The sequence below is a fragment of the Pyrus communis genome, chromosome 8 (genome assembly GCF_963583255.1).
Source record: "Pyrus communis chromosome 8, drPyrComm1.1, whole genome shotgun sequence".
NCBI lineage: Eukaryota > Viridiplantae > Streptophyta > Magnoliopsida > Rosales > Rosaceae > Pyrus > Pyrus communis.
In genome coordinates, this window is record NC_084810.1 from 24,514,881 (window position 1) to 24,528,793 (window position 13,913).

The following is a 13,913-nucleotide window of genomic DNA, read 5'->3' on the forward strand; positions in this document are numbered from 1 at the left end:
AGGGGAACTTTTTGGGTCAACTAGGTAGGGGAAATTAAGTAGATGCAATTGCATGCATGCTCTGGCTAACAAACATTTAATTGTTCCAATATGATTTATTGTGGCCGAAAAAGTAGCTATTGTTTCATTTCAACAAAAAATGTTTACCTGTGTTTTTGAAACGTTACGTTGTGTAATACTTTGCTTATTATAATATAGATGAGTGATATGTTTAATATTTTCAACTTCAAATTTATATATAAATAATAAATAATTGCATGTGTCATAATTATAGTGACCTGATAACCTTAGACGGTGTTCTGAGTACAAAGAAGAACCTCTCCATTTCAACATTCAATTTTCAAATTCCCATATTGGTAGGCTAAACCAGCAGCGACATTAGCTCCGTCAGCTTCCTTCGGTTCATCATTGCCCAGTGGGAACGGGCGCTTTTTTGGTCAATGAGGTTTCATGCTGCAGAGGACTGCAAGAGGGTTTTCAAAATTTTGAACCCGCATAAACACATACATGTGAAAAGTTATAATGTCAAGCTTCATCAATAATACCATTTCCCATTGCATATAGTCAGATCTCTGATAGAGAATGTGGGTATAAATAAGCAATAGTGACTCTAAATAGGTCACAAAAATTGCTAGCTTCCTATGAATTTCATATGTAATGTATGTATCATTATGTTTGCTCTCAAAGGTTACTTAAGTATTCTCGAGCAACTACGAAGTTGGTATACACGAGAGAGAAACAAAAGCAAAACCCAGGTTTCAAGAACTGGCCTCACGACTTGTGCAATAGTTAAATCGAGACAAATATCTATCTTAAAAACTAACCACGTTTGAGTTGATTGAAAATCGAACTTGAGCAGCTGCTATGACAACACTCCCAAGTTTTCCACCCATCTAACCCATTGGGGTTATATGTTAAAGTTATGATGATGATGATATTATGACTTAAATTAAGACAAAGAAGTTACCAATTTAATTGAAGGTTGAAGCTAATGAGACATGGGATCTTTGATGGAAGAGTCGTGGACTGGAGGGAGGGAAACCTTGATTCAACCACTACCCCCACCTTTTCCATTTTATTGCCAACCACCTCAACCTACCATTATTACATTTTAGGTACTCCATCTTCTGCATGCTCATCAACACCCCATGCCAAGTGCAAAAATTCCAAAAATAAATTCTTAGCTCATCACATGAAAGAAGATATTTTACCTTCTCACCAATTAAGTAAGACTAGGTAAGAATTTGTGACCTAAAAACTTGGAAAATTTAGAGGAGAAATTTTGTCATACAACCGGCGGCCGGAATATATTTCTCTTTTTGGTATCTTTCTCGTGATAAGAAAGATAGAGAAATAGAGATACATCTCTCGTTACATACAAGCTCGGTCATGGTGAAATTGTACATGCATGGTTTAAAACATCTAAAACAAGCTAACTCTGCAACAACTAGATAATGCCAAAAGAAATTCATGCACGAATAAGAAGTGTTAACCCTCCTCACTCTCATGATGTCTCAGTAGCAGCACTTTTCAAAGGTTTCATGATAAAACATACATAATCTTACATACCTCGTGAGTTGGAGAGGGACTTATATACCTTTGATGACATGTATCATTTTCGTGTCTATCTCACTCCTTAAGTGACTTAACACGTAAGAGTTGAAATAACGCATTATGGGTGAAATACGCACAAAATGTATACCCTATAGGTAAACATTTCTGCCTAGTTTGGGTGTGAAAGAAGAATTTTCTAGATCAGTCTCCTAAAATATTGTTAACCTAATTGTTTTGTATTTATTATGTTACATGGAATATTCAAAGGTGTATTATAATGTACTAAAAACACAATAGAATAGACAATAGCACATGAATTTTAGTTTAATTGTTTTGGTCATAAAATTAAACTTTGTTTTAAAGTTTCCACTTGTATTATTTAGTCTCTCATTCTCCCAGCTTGGCAGACAATCCATTTTAATCATCATCTCGCAGCTAATCATGTACAATTAATTTCAACTAAGGAAAATGTTTCATCTTTATGTGTTCACTTGTTACGAAAGAATATTAAGCAATTGGTATCATTCTGACTTCTAACTTCTCGTGTTTGCTAATACACAAATAATTATAAAAAAAATCCTAGGTGGGGTACATCCATCAAATTCAATTCAGGTTTGAGATCAATTATACATAAACAACAAGGTATCATCCTGATTCATGATTTCTCCTAATAAATTTGCCTCTTAACTTATGACACGTTGACTTACTATGAATGAGTACTCAAGAAATTAATACCATTTCAATTGTTGAATTTTCAAACGTTTACTAACATATAAAGAATAAAAAAATTAAGTATTAGTTCAATTTTCAAATCCACTATACCTAAACAATAATGCACCATTTTAATTCATGACGTTCTCGATTCAAGTAAGTAGAGTGTTCACAATGGAGCATGCAATGCGTGAAGAGGCAGAGAGGGAGAGGAGAGAGTTGAATGCATGCAATAAAATGTACAAGCTCAGTCCCAGAAGGCCCAGGACTGAGAGTGAAAGATTGCTTACTGATGAGTGAGCTGTGCCAAATGCCAGCTGTGGCCCCAAACATTTTACACAGAATATCCACCCTTACAAGGCAAGTACCCAACTAAAACATTTCAAAAATACAAAGAATAAGTTTGGAAATTTCTTCGCTACTACGTATCATTGAAAGAAATTAAAAATAGAAGATTTAAACAGCTGTAAAAGGTAAGTTAAAATACCTTTAGTATTGAATGATACGTAGCATTAAAGTCACATCCAAAAGTTTGAGCCAAAATAATATATATGTGAAGAGCAACTTTCATAGCATTATGTTCCCTATCACCTTGATATCTCATGCGGATTGTACAACATTATACATAAACATACACGTAATTTTATATCATTGATATGAAAAATCACGATAATAATGTACTCGACTGTCCTCCTAAACATGTGGTAGGTTGACCTCATTGAAGATGTGCAAGGAACCACGAAATCTAAGAAGAATGATGTATTACAGACTGAAGTTTGTAATGACAATTTGGTCTAATTTCTTTGTAAACTCTCTACTTTGCAAGAGCTAACACATGGAGGGGTCCTTTTAGTTAAATAAAAATCAAGGCTCTTTGTTTGCACTTCACACCATCTTTCTAGTAATCAAGGACATGATCCATAAATTAGGTAGTGTAGGACCTTTTTGCCTTGTTTATGTTTGTAAGGAGGAGGAATAAACAACATTGAGTCATCATTTTCAAAAGAAAGAAAAAAGTTGCATATAATGCTTTGACTCTATATACAATCATGAATAACGAGAAAAACTTGTATACAATCGAAATACTACTTCAACAGCAATATCTACAGCAGGATTACTATCGAACGCAGACTGTCATTTGTCTATTATCTTAGCTGAAACCCTAATCACCATCAAGAGGTATTGTAGATGGAGGACCGGCACTGAATGAAATTTCGCTCCTCCGGGAGATCTCCAATGAAGTCAAAGACTAAATCTGCATTATGGAAGTCTTCTTCAGCTGTGTACCTGAAACCGGAGTTTGAAGAGATGAAGTGAACATGTTTATCAAATTTGAAGTATAATCTGAGATATCAGGAAGGTGGCATATATGGAAGCACTCTTCTTTCGTTCATATAGGAAAGTAAGTTACCCACTTTTGGTTATGATACACTTCATTCCATCAACTGTCTGCTGCAAGGCCTATGCTGATGTCCTCGGCCACAACACAACTGCAGAAAAATGAAAGACATTGTTTTTTATCCTAGAAAGTTGGGGTAGAGAATGCACATGTGTTTGTAGAAGTAACTTGTCGCAGCTTGAATTTTCTGCTTAAAATAACAGAGGCTACTTCCTTCACATCCGCAATGCACAATTTATTATAAACACGATTAATTCTCAATGATAAAAATGTTAATCCTTTATAATGGCATAAGAAAGTGGCTCAAGGGAGACAGTATTACCTTCACAACCCGAAGAATCTGTAAAATACTGTGGTGTTGAGACAATGGTAACAGGACGAGTGACCCAAAGTACCCAATATGGACCTACACCGACATCGTTATCATCATGGCATAATGACTAATAAGTACATGGTGAATATGAAATGGAGAAAACCTTAAAATGGGAAGAAAAAAAAATGTGTGCTTAGATTGTTCGATGTAAAATAAAAGGAGAAAAGAACACCTTATATACTGGAGCTGATTTTACAGACGTTCACATCAATGCAGGGCACAAAGGACGCTAGGAAGCCCAAGCTTCTAAAGATCCACACAACACAAAAAATCAACTGAATTCAAATCTCTGTGCAAACACATAAGGATGCATTTCGATTTGGCGAAGAGTATCAAACAAAGAATATTGATCCAGTTGTAATTGACAAGATAAAAGATTACCAATTTGTATCCAAATTAAGGTTTGATGATAAGGAAACATGATTGAAGTTGAAGAATGATATTGATCCATGCACGAGTTTTGATTGGATTCCAATTCTGCCTGTACAAAGATAACACACCAAAACAACTTAATAAAAATATAAACAACAAATTTCAACTTTACAACTGATAGTAAAAAGCTTGGACCTGAAGATTCATTTACCTAATGTCTGCAATAGTATGGGTACATTTTGTTCATCAAGTTCACAGAGACAAAAGTCAACTGAATCCAAATCCCTCTGCATACAATTTAAATATCCGTTCAAAAGATACAAGTGATCATAAAAATAACAAAGATTCAAAGAGAAAGCAATTACAGCAATTTTACATAATATATGAACATGGTTTTACCAGCTAACAAATCTTGGAATAACATTTGCTCCACTTTCCTCATTATCCAAGAATCAAATGACTAGGGGAAGTGCTACAATTTTCATCGGGATAAAAAGTCATTAATCCATGATTTTAATTTGGAACACACCAACAATAACTCTCGATACTTGCAATTCAACTAACTCTCTCACAGAATCCCAAAAAATCTCAAGATCTTGAATGTTCTGCAAGGAAAGACACAAAAATCAACAATAATATTGCTCTAAATAATTTGGGTACTCAACAGTTCATCAAGTTACTCGAGCAATATCAACTAGAGACACAAAATCAATAGTATTCAAATCACTCTGCATACAATTCAGATATTACAAGTAGCCCCAAAACTATCAGTCCAAAATCTTCATAAGAGAGCAATTACAGCAGTTCTATTTATTATATCAACATCGTTATCCTGAAAACAAGTCTTGAGATAATATAGAGTTATAGACAAATTTCCTCATTGTGCAGGAATCAATGGAATAAGCAAACTGTAAGAGATTGAAGCAACAAATGTGGTAAATCTACCACTACCATTGTGATCAGGATAAAAAGTCATTAGCATGCAATGGATGAAAGGATGAAACAATATCTTAAACAACAAACACCACATTTCTGGAAAGAAAAAAAAAACAATATCTTATGCATCAGTACCTGGACTCTGTTTGCACCTACTGCACTACATCATTCCAGTTGCGTAGTTTCAATCCGAGTATTGTCACAGACCTCAACTGATCATTTAAAAGAAAAGGGAGAAGGATAAACAAATTATGTTATACTAGTTTAAATTTGAGTGTAGTACTAGTGGAGACACAGAATAAAATAAGAAAAGTGATAAACATATAACATCAGCTCTGTAATTTGATTTCAATAATCTAAAAACTTACTGTCGATATTTGGAATGTGAGAAATCTTAGGCCAATTTATGCTGCTGTCCTTGGTACATCTTTGCTCTAAAAGGGGATGACATCCGGAAATATGGAGAGATTATCAAAGATGTTGAATTTGTTGAGGCAGAGACTTGAGCTTAGGCCAACCACACAACTCTAACCTTGTAAGATGCATTGATGATCCGACTTGAAAATCAGGGAAGGGGAAGGAATTGAGCTCCTCCCAGAACCCACCGATTTCCAAATGATGGAGAGAATTGAGGCTGTCTAAACTTGGAAGAATCTCTAAATTAGAGATACCATGTACTGACAGAGTCTCAAGAGAGAGTGGGAATTGCAGGCTGCTCACCCAACTTTCTAATCTTTAACGCTTTTCAATACTCAGTTGTCGAAGGGAGGTCATGGTGCGCAAATCTGAAGTAGATTGTAGACTAATGCACTCCTCCTCGTCAACTCTGCTACTTTGGGCACAAAAGGATGCTAGCTTTAGGCAACTCCATATCCACAGTTGTCCAAATTCAAATAACTGTTTATACCATTAGAAAATCTGTTCATAAATCACAAGTAACCATAAAAATATCAGTCCAAAATCTTCATAAGGATAACAATAACAAACAGAAAGTAATTGCAGTAGTTCTAAATATTATATGAACATGGTTTTACATGATGATTACTCGTCTAACGCTGCTTGGGTGCTGGCAGTGTGTGATTAAACAAGATTCAATACCATGAAATTTGGTTTTCCCAATACACATTTGTTGTAGTATCGCAAGGCGTTGCATAGCTTCAATCCAACTCGTCTCAGAATACTGATCATTTAAAAGAAGAGGGAGAAGGATAAACAAATTATGTTATACTAGTTTAAATTTGAGTGTAGTACTATTGGAGACACGAAATAAAAGAAGAAACGTTAGCTCTATAATTTGATTTCAATAATTTAAAACTTACTGTAGATATCTGGAATGTGAGAAATCTTAGGCCAATCTGTGCCGCTGTCCCTCCTGCATCTTTCCTCTAGAAGGGGATGACATCCCAAAATCCTCAAGGTTTGTAATTTGGTGAGGCGTTGCATAGCTTGGACACTAGGTAAATTCTTCAAATTCTTGCAATCTCTAATCACCAGCAATGTAAGGGATGTAAGGCTACCCAACCATTCTGGCAAAGTCTCCACTCCCTCAATTTGATATATCCACAATTCTGTTAGAGAAGTGAGGTGTTGAATTTGTTGAGGCAGAGACTTGAGCTTAGGCCAACCATACAACTTTAACCACGTAAGATGCATTAATGATCCAACTTCAAAATCAGGGAAGGAATCGAGCTCCTCCCAGAACCCACCGATAGTCAATCTCTCCAAGCCAGTGGGCCACTGTAGCCCCGTTGGCAGATATTTTAGGTTTCGCCAATTTACAATCCACAAAGTACGGAGAGAATGGAGGTGGTCTAAACTTGGAAGAATGTGTAAATTAGGCATATTATCTATTGACAGAGTCTCAAGAGAGAGTGGGAATTGTAGGCTGCTCACCCAACTTTCTAATCTTTCACAATTGTAAATCGACAAAGTACGGAGAGAATGGAGGTGGTCTAAACTTGGAAGAATGTGTAAATTAGGCATACCATCTATTGACAGATTCTCAAGAGAGAGTGGGAATTGTAGGCTGCTCACCCAACTTTCTAATCTTTCACATCTGTAAATGCTCAGTCCTCGAAGGGAGGTCATGGTGCGCAAGTCTGAAGTAGATTGTAGGCTAATGCACTCCTCCTCCTTCTCAGCTCTGCTACTTTTGACACCAACCCATGATAGCTTTGGGCAATCAATTATCACCAATTTCTGAAGAGAGGGACATTGTTGTGGAAGAGCAGGTATGCTTGATAATTCACGGCACCCAAAGATTGTCAATTTCTGAAGAGAGTCGGTGAGGGACACACTGCCAATTTCAATTGATGTCAGATTATTGCAATTCCCTATACTCACTTCCACGAGAGAGGCCCATAAACTCAATGGGCCTGATAATCCATCGCATTCCTGTATACTCAATTCCTGAAGAGAGGTGCAGTTCTTTAACCCACTCGGCAGGCGTGACAATCGTCCACAATCTTCAATCTCTAATTTCTGTAAAGATGCCATGCCCTTTTCAATTTGAATCAACTCTAGACTAGGACATCCCTCGATATACAGTTCCTCAAGGAGAGGGAGGGTGTCTAGCCCATACGCCAAATGCCTCAGGTTTTTATAATTCGAAATAACTAATCCTTTAAGAGAACCACAAGAACCAACTACATCTGGCGTAATACAAGTTAAATCATCGCAATTCGTTATAAACAAAGAATGGAGATTATTATTCTTCTTCAAAATTCCTGGCGGCAAACAAGTAAGCTCCTTAATACCACTTATTTCGAGAGAAGTGAGAGTTGTTAATCCATTGCTCATTTCTTCTATTGGCGTTCTGCTATCACAAGAAGACATCTCCAACTTTTGGAGAAATGGAAAATGACTCGGAGCATTTCTCAATTTGCAACAATTTTCGATGGTCAACATCTCGAGACAAGGAAAAACCACAACTTTTTTTCTTGACGTTGTTGATGCTTGCATCCATTCATTTAGATCAGCACATTCAGAAATATATAATCCTTTTAGCGCTGGAAATAAAGTAGTTATTTCCTCACTTGTCGTGGCTGCATTGTGGACAAGATCATAACCATAGAACTCAGCTCCAACACATTTCAAGTTCGCCATTCCTCTAATAATAAGCTCCGTAAGATTGGGTAGATGACCGAGCGGTGGGACTACTTCACATTTGTTGCATTCACTTAAGTTAATCTTCTTCAAGTTGTTGAGCAACCCACTCATCATCCACGTTGGAAACTTATCGCCCATGAAGTTTTCAATACTTAAGCTTTCCAACTCAAGATGTGGTCGGAGGCCTTCTAGGACATCTTCCTCCACGTTGTTGTCAGTTGTTGACCTATCTGCAGTCCAATTGAAGCTCAAATGGTGTACTTTCGTTTTATCCTCTAACTTAGCTTTCTTTGCTTCTTCTCCATTCTTTACGTGCTCCAAATTACAAACAATTAATTCACCCTTCAATTGTTTCAAGCCAGCCAACTCTTCAATTCGACGACCAATCTCATTACCCACCGAAAAGTAAGGTAATGTTCGAAGGCAAGTCAACTGTCCTATCCCTTGTGGGAATTTGATATCCTCATCAAAATAAATATGTCTCAGGTTGATCAAGTTTTGCAGTTCTTTTGGAAACTCTTCAAGGGCACAATTCACTGCTCTTAATGTCTGAAGGTTATAGAGCTTGCCTATAGATTTGGGGAGTGCTTTGAATCTTGTCCAAGAAATGTCAAGATACCTCAAGTGTTTCAACCTTCCAACTGAAACTGGAAATTCTTCAATATTAGGGTCACTTAAATTCAAGACACGTAAAGCTTTGAACCGTGGAAGAATGTTAGCAGGAACTTCACCGTTGTCCGAAAACAGTGACCGCAATTTCCTAGCACTTCTTGTTGCGATATTTTCCAGTGTAGAAGTAGAAACCCGAGCAACATGTCGAAACTCAAGTGTATTATCTCTGCCACATAAGTCTCCCATCAAGCTTTCAGATTTGGACACAAGTTCTGCCAAATCGTGCACAAGATCATGCATCTTGCATTCAGTAACAATGCCATTGTCACCCATCGTAGCATCTTGAAACAAGGAGCTCTGCAATAGAATATCAAAATACTCATTGCCTGTGTCCTCCATATCTTTACTTTCATCATGCGAAGCTCGGAGTAGTCCTTGAGCCATCCAAAGTTGAATCAAGTTGTCTCTTTCAATTTCAAAGTCTTTCTCGAACATTGAGCAATATGCAAAACATTGCTTCAATGATGGTGATTCTAAATTGTCAAAACTCAACCTCAGGACTGGCATAATTCCATCTTCTCCTTTCGGTAAGTTGTTCCATATTCTACTGTTTTTAAACAACGACCATTCTTCAATGCTTTTTTTAGTGCGCAACATGCCTCCCAAAACCTGTTAATTGGATTAGAGAGTTTCTATCACATAATTATCTACGGGGTACAGTAGTTCAACTGAAGTTGATGGAAAAGAAAAAGAAAAACAAGGAATAGTTTCATTTAATTTCAAGAAAAACTGGGAGTAGTTTAGATCTAAAATTGACTTTAAACTTTAAACTATTAGATTGGAGATGCCCTAACAAAATACCAATTTAAGTCATAACAAACTAATTCATCCAATAACAATGCAAATGCTTTAAACCGCTTCAAGTAATTTAACTGATTTTTACTAGACTTGTTCCTTTTTCTAAAGTTTTTATCCCTCTTGGAAGACCAATGTAAATTGAATCTTCAAATTCGAACACAATTCATCATTTTGCAAATAATATAACTAAAATTCAAGGGGCTTAGACCTGTTTGTTTACTACCAAACAAATGAATTTAAACGACAACCATGAAAATGAACGGTTCCATATTATACTGTTTTTCAAACGACAATCATTCTTCAATACTTTTTTTGGTGTGCAAAATGCCTCCTAAAACATGCTAATTGGATTAGTGAGTTTCAAAGGTGTCCTAAAACAATGTAGAAAATCGGGACTTGTACAAAATTTGGAAGTTTTGGCTTCCTTAATTATGAATCCCCTTGCCTAAAAGGACAAAATCTAAGCCATGTGCAAAATTATATATTAGCTTCCATTATTTTTGGTGTTTGACGTATTTCCCAAAGTACCCATTAAGTAGTTAAAACTTAAAAACATGTTTTATTCTTGATTTGTTGGGATAACGAATTAATTTTATAGGATATTTGGCCAATGGTCAATAAAAACTTTACTAATTAGCCATATATCAATGGATAATTTTATTTTTGGACATAATTAATGAAATATTTATAGTAATTATGCATAGGTCAATAGAGCATGCCACGTAAGTTTAAGCTAGTTATAAAATGACTATTATATCCTTCTCTCTTCACTTTATTCCATTCCTTATCTATTTCACTCTCCTTATTTACTTCATTTTCTCCCAATTTTCTATCATGTCTCTATCTCCCCTTCTTTCTCTTCACTCTCTCATGTTTATCTCTCCTATCCATGCCTCTCTATCTTTCTTTCTCTTCCATCAAACCTGAACAAATAGTTCGATTAATCCCCGTGCTCTGAAACTTCCCCATTGCCAAACACAATCACAATGGCGAGAGAAAAAAATGAAATTCCAAAAAAAGTGCAACAATCGGCAGCAAAAAAAAAAAAAAAAAAAAAAAAAAAAAAAAAAAAAAAGAGATGTAATAGGTATCCAGCAAATCTTCAAAGGCTTTGGACATGGAGATTGTCTTAAGGGTAGTGTCCATCAAAATCCTCTTGAATTAAAGGTGCGTTTGCAAAGAGTTTTGCAGTTTGCAATTCAAAATCAAGAAACAGACACGTCGTGTGTTTAAATTTAAATATAAAAGGTTGCACAAGTGCGAAGCATAGGAAATGAAAAAAAACAACCAGAAAACAAACACTGCAACATAGTGTCTAAATCACAACGTAAAAAGAAAAGAAGGAAAAAAAAAATCAGGAAATAAACACTGCATTACAGTGTCTGAATAAAAATATAAAAAACAGAACCAGGAAACGAACATTGCATTGTAGTGTTTGAGTCTAAATGTAAAAATAATATAAAAAACAGAGCAGGAAACGAACGTAGTGTCTAAATCCAAATGTAAAAATTAGGAGTTGCGTGAGGTGTGAAAAATAAGAGGTGTGTGTGATCAAAAAAATAAAAAAAAACAAAACAAAACCAGAAAACTAACACTGTAACGCAATGCCTGAATCCAATAAAACCAGAATCAGAAAATAGACACTTCATTGCAGTATCTAAATCCGTATTGACTTATTCCAAAATATGAAAATATGAGAAAATGATTTGTCATTTAAAGTGGATGCCAGCTGTAATAGCACATTTTGTAATTTTTTTTATCTTAAATGTATTTAAGTATCACAATACATGATTGATGTATTTATAATTAACAAAAATATGATTGATATATTGTTAATATTGTAACTTTTTATTGATTTTATACCAAATCACCCAATTTTATCTAGTTTCTGCTTCGTTCAAATCAATAAGTTGCTATTGTTGGTTTTGGTAAAAAAAAAAAGAGGTTAGAGACACCACATTTTGTATACTATATAACATATAAGTGATGTGTATGTGCTATGCCAATTAATAATTTTAGTGAAATTCCCACACCATCTAAAAGGTCATTCTACGTAATTGTGCTTTAAAAATTCAAATTCAATTCAACCATTTTTCAAATAATATAAAATAAGTGCAAATCTCATGTTATATATAATAGTACGCACCTTTGCCATCAATGGAACACCACCGCAATTTTCAGCAATCTCCCTTCCAATTATATCAAACTCAGGATCACTGTTATTGGTGAAAGCTCTATTTTTCATGATGGACCAACATTCATCCACAGAAAGTTTTCCCAATTCATGTCGCAGAAGTAGCTTTTCTGAGATTGATGCGACTTTATCTTTGCGAGTGGTGACAATAATTTTGGATCCTTTAGCAGAACTAAGCTTTGACAAACATTCCATGAAACTCTCCCATAGTTTGGAGTCTTCGTTCCAAACGTCATTGAGTACGAGTAAGTATTTTTTATCTTTCAACTCTTCGTCAAGGGACAAAAGCAGAGTATGCTGATTATCTTTAGAAGGGGCTTTTTCCCGATTAAGCTGTTCTGACATTTGATGTAGGATGAAATTGACGTCAAAAGCGTCGGATACACAAATCCAAATTTTTTTTTCAAAAAACTTGTGTATCGAATCCTCATTGTAAACTGACTTGGCCAATGTTGTTTTTCCGAGGCCTCCCATACCCACAATCGCCATGACCGCAAGATTTTCTTGATTGTATTTGGAGTCGGTCAAGGTTGTGACTATTTTTGACACATCAGCTTTCCTTCCAACGGGTATTTCATCTTTGCCAAAGAATGCGTTGGTTTGTCTATCCCATCTAATCCCCTGAGAGGTTGCATCTGTATTCCTGGAAACTAGTCCAAGAGGAGATGCTTTCCTCTCGAGATCCACCAAGGATGCATTGATCTTCTGAATTTTATGCGCCATTTGAAGACGAAATGCAAGTGGATTGGAGAGTGAAAAGAAGTTCAGAACCTTTCTCTTCATATGGTTTTGGATTTCGACTTTACGCCGATCAACTTCGTACTTGAATTCATCCAAGACATCCTCAGCATCTTCAGCTACGCCTTTGAGTTCCTTCACCCATTTCTCTATTGCCGGAGCTGTTAGAGAATGAAAACAAGTTAAAATACCTTGTCATTGTAGCATGTGTGCGAGAGATTATAAGAGAATTCAAAAATATATACTACCTTGTGGTTTGTGGGCAGCATCATTCAATAAAAGTTCAATAGTAGTGAATGACTCTCCAAGCTTTCGAAGTTCAGCTTTGAAACCCCATGCAAGACTGAGTTCTTTCTCAGCAAGTGAAAGCACCCTCTTCAGTATTCCCTCCGCAGCAAAAGTAAGCACAGCTTCAGCTGCCATTCCTACAATTCCCCTACTCCACTCAGCTCAGCTAATCACAGTGTTTATCTTCTCTCTTCAATACAAATTACAATTACAATTCAAGAGCAATGGAAAATGATATGATAGACAACAGATGCCGGTAGGTTTAACTTTGTATAACGTGAAAAAGTAGTGCATCGTCCAAATAATTGATGATAGATAATAATTGAATGAGATATTATTCCTATCAGAAACAAATAATTGAGGATAGAATTACTTTAGACGTGGCTCCTCCTTGTTCACTTGTTCGGTTGTGCGAAAAATTTAACGTCAAAAAGAGGGCGCTGCATGCAATAATTGAGGGGTACACTCCTAAAGGATTTGGATCCTCTCCTGAGCTAATGGAGAGGATCATCATCATCAATCATTCTGAACCGTTAGATTTTTATCCAACAGTTATAAACAAGGATTTCTTTTAAAGTTATAATGATTATAGCTGTTGGATAAAATTCAACGGCTCAAGATGATTGATAATGAGGATCCTCTTCATTAGCTCAGGAGAGGATCCAAATCCATTCCTAAAAAGGATTCTCTCTGGATTCATTACCTGAGAATTTAGAGATTTTCATCTTTCAGCTGTTTATTGTGTATCGTGCAATCAATTTTTATATTCC

General features: G+C 35.8%; 1 protein-coding gene across 6 annotated transcripts; it reads right to left on the reverse strand.

Annotated features, from left to right (window-relative positions):
* Positions 1-3,241: 3,241 nt before the first annotated feature.
* Positions 3,242-13,463, reverse strand: LOC137743666 (putative disease resistance protein RGA3). 6 transcript variants are annotated; one of them, XM_068483599.1, is made up of 13 exons: positions 13,104-13,463; positions 12,070-13,016; positions 6,444-9,734; positions 5,878-6,263; positions 5,714-5,779; positions 5,481-5,557; positions 4,809-5,014; positions 4,621-4,696; positions 4,419-4,518; positions 4,210-4,283; positions 3,987-4,070; positions 3,681-3,755; positions 3,242-3,552 (listed from the first exon to the last, which is right to left on the reverse strand). In XM_068483599.1, the coding sequence occupies exons 1-3, from the start codon at positions 13,276-13,278 to the stop codon at positions 6,654-6,656; spliced, it is 4,203 nt and encodes a 1,400-aa protein (XP_068339700.1). In that variant the 5' UTR covers positions 13,279-13,463; the 3' UTR covers positions 3,242-3,552; positions 3,681-3,755; positions 3,987-4,070; positions 4,210-4,283; positions 4,419-4,518; positions 4,621-4,696; positions 4,809-5,014; positions 5,481-5,557; positions 5,714-5,779; positions 5,878-6,263; positions 6,444-6,653. The 6 variants fall into 6 exon arrangements, with proteins under 6 accessions (XP_068339700.1, XP_068339698.1, XP_068339696.1 ...); XM_068483597.1 differs by having other exon boundaries at positions 4,809-4,881; positions 5,714-6,263; XM_068483595.1 differs by having other exon boundaries at positions 5,714-6,263.
* Between the last annotated feature and the right edge of the window lie 450 nt (positions 13,464-13,913).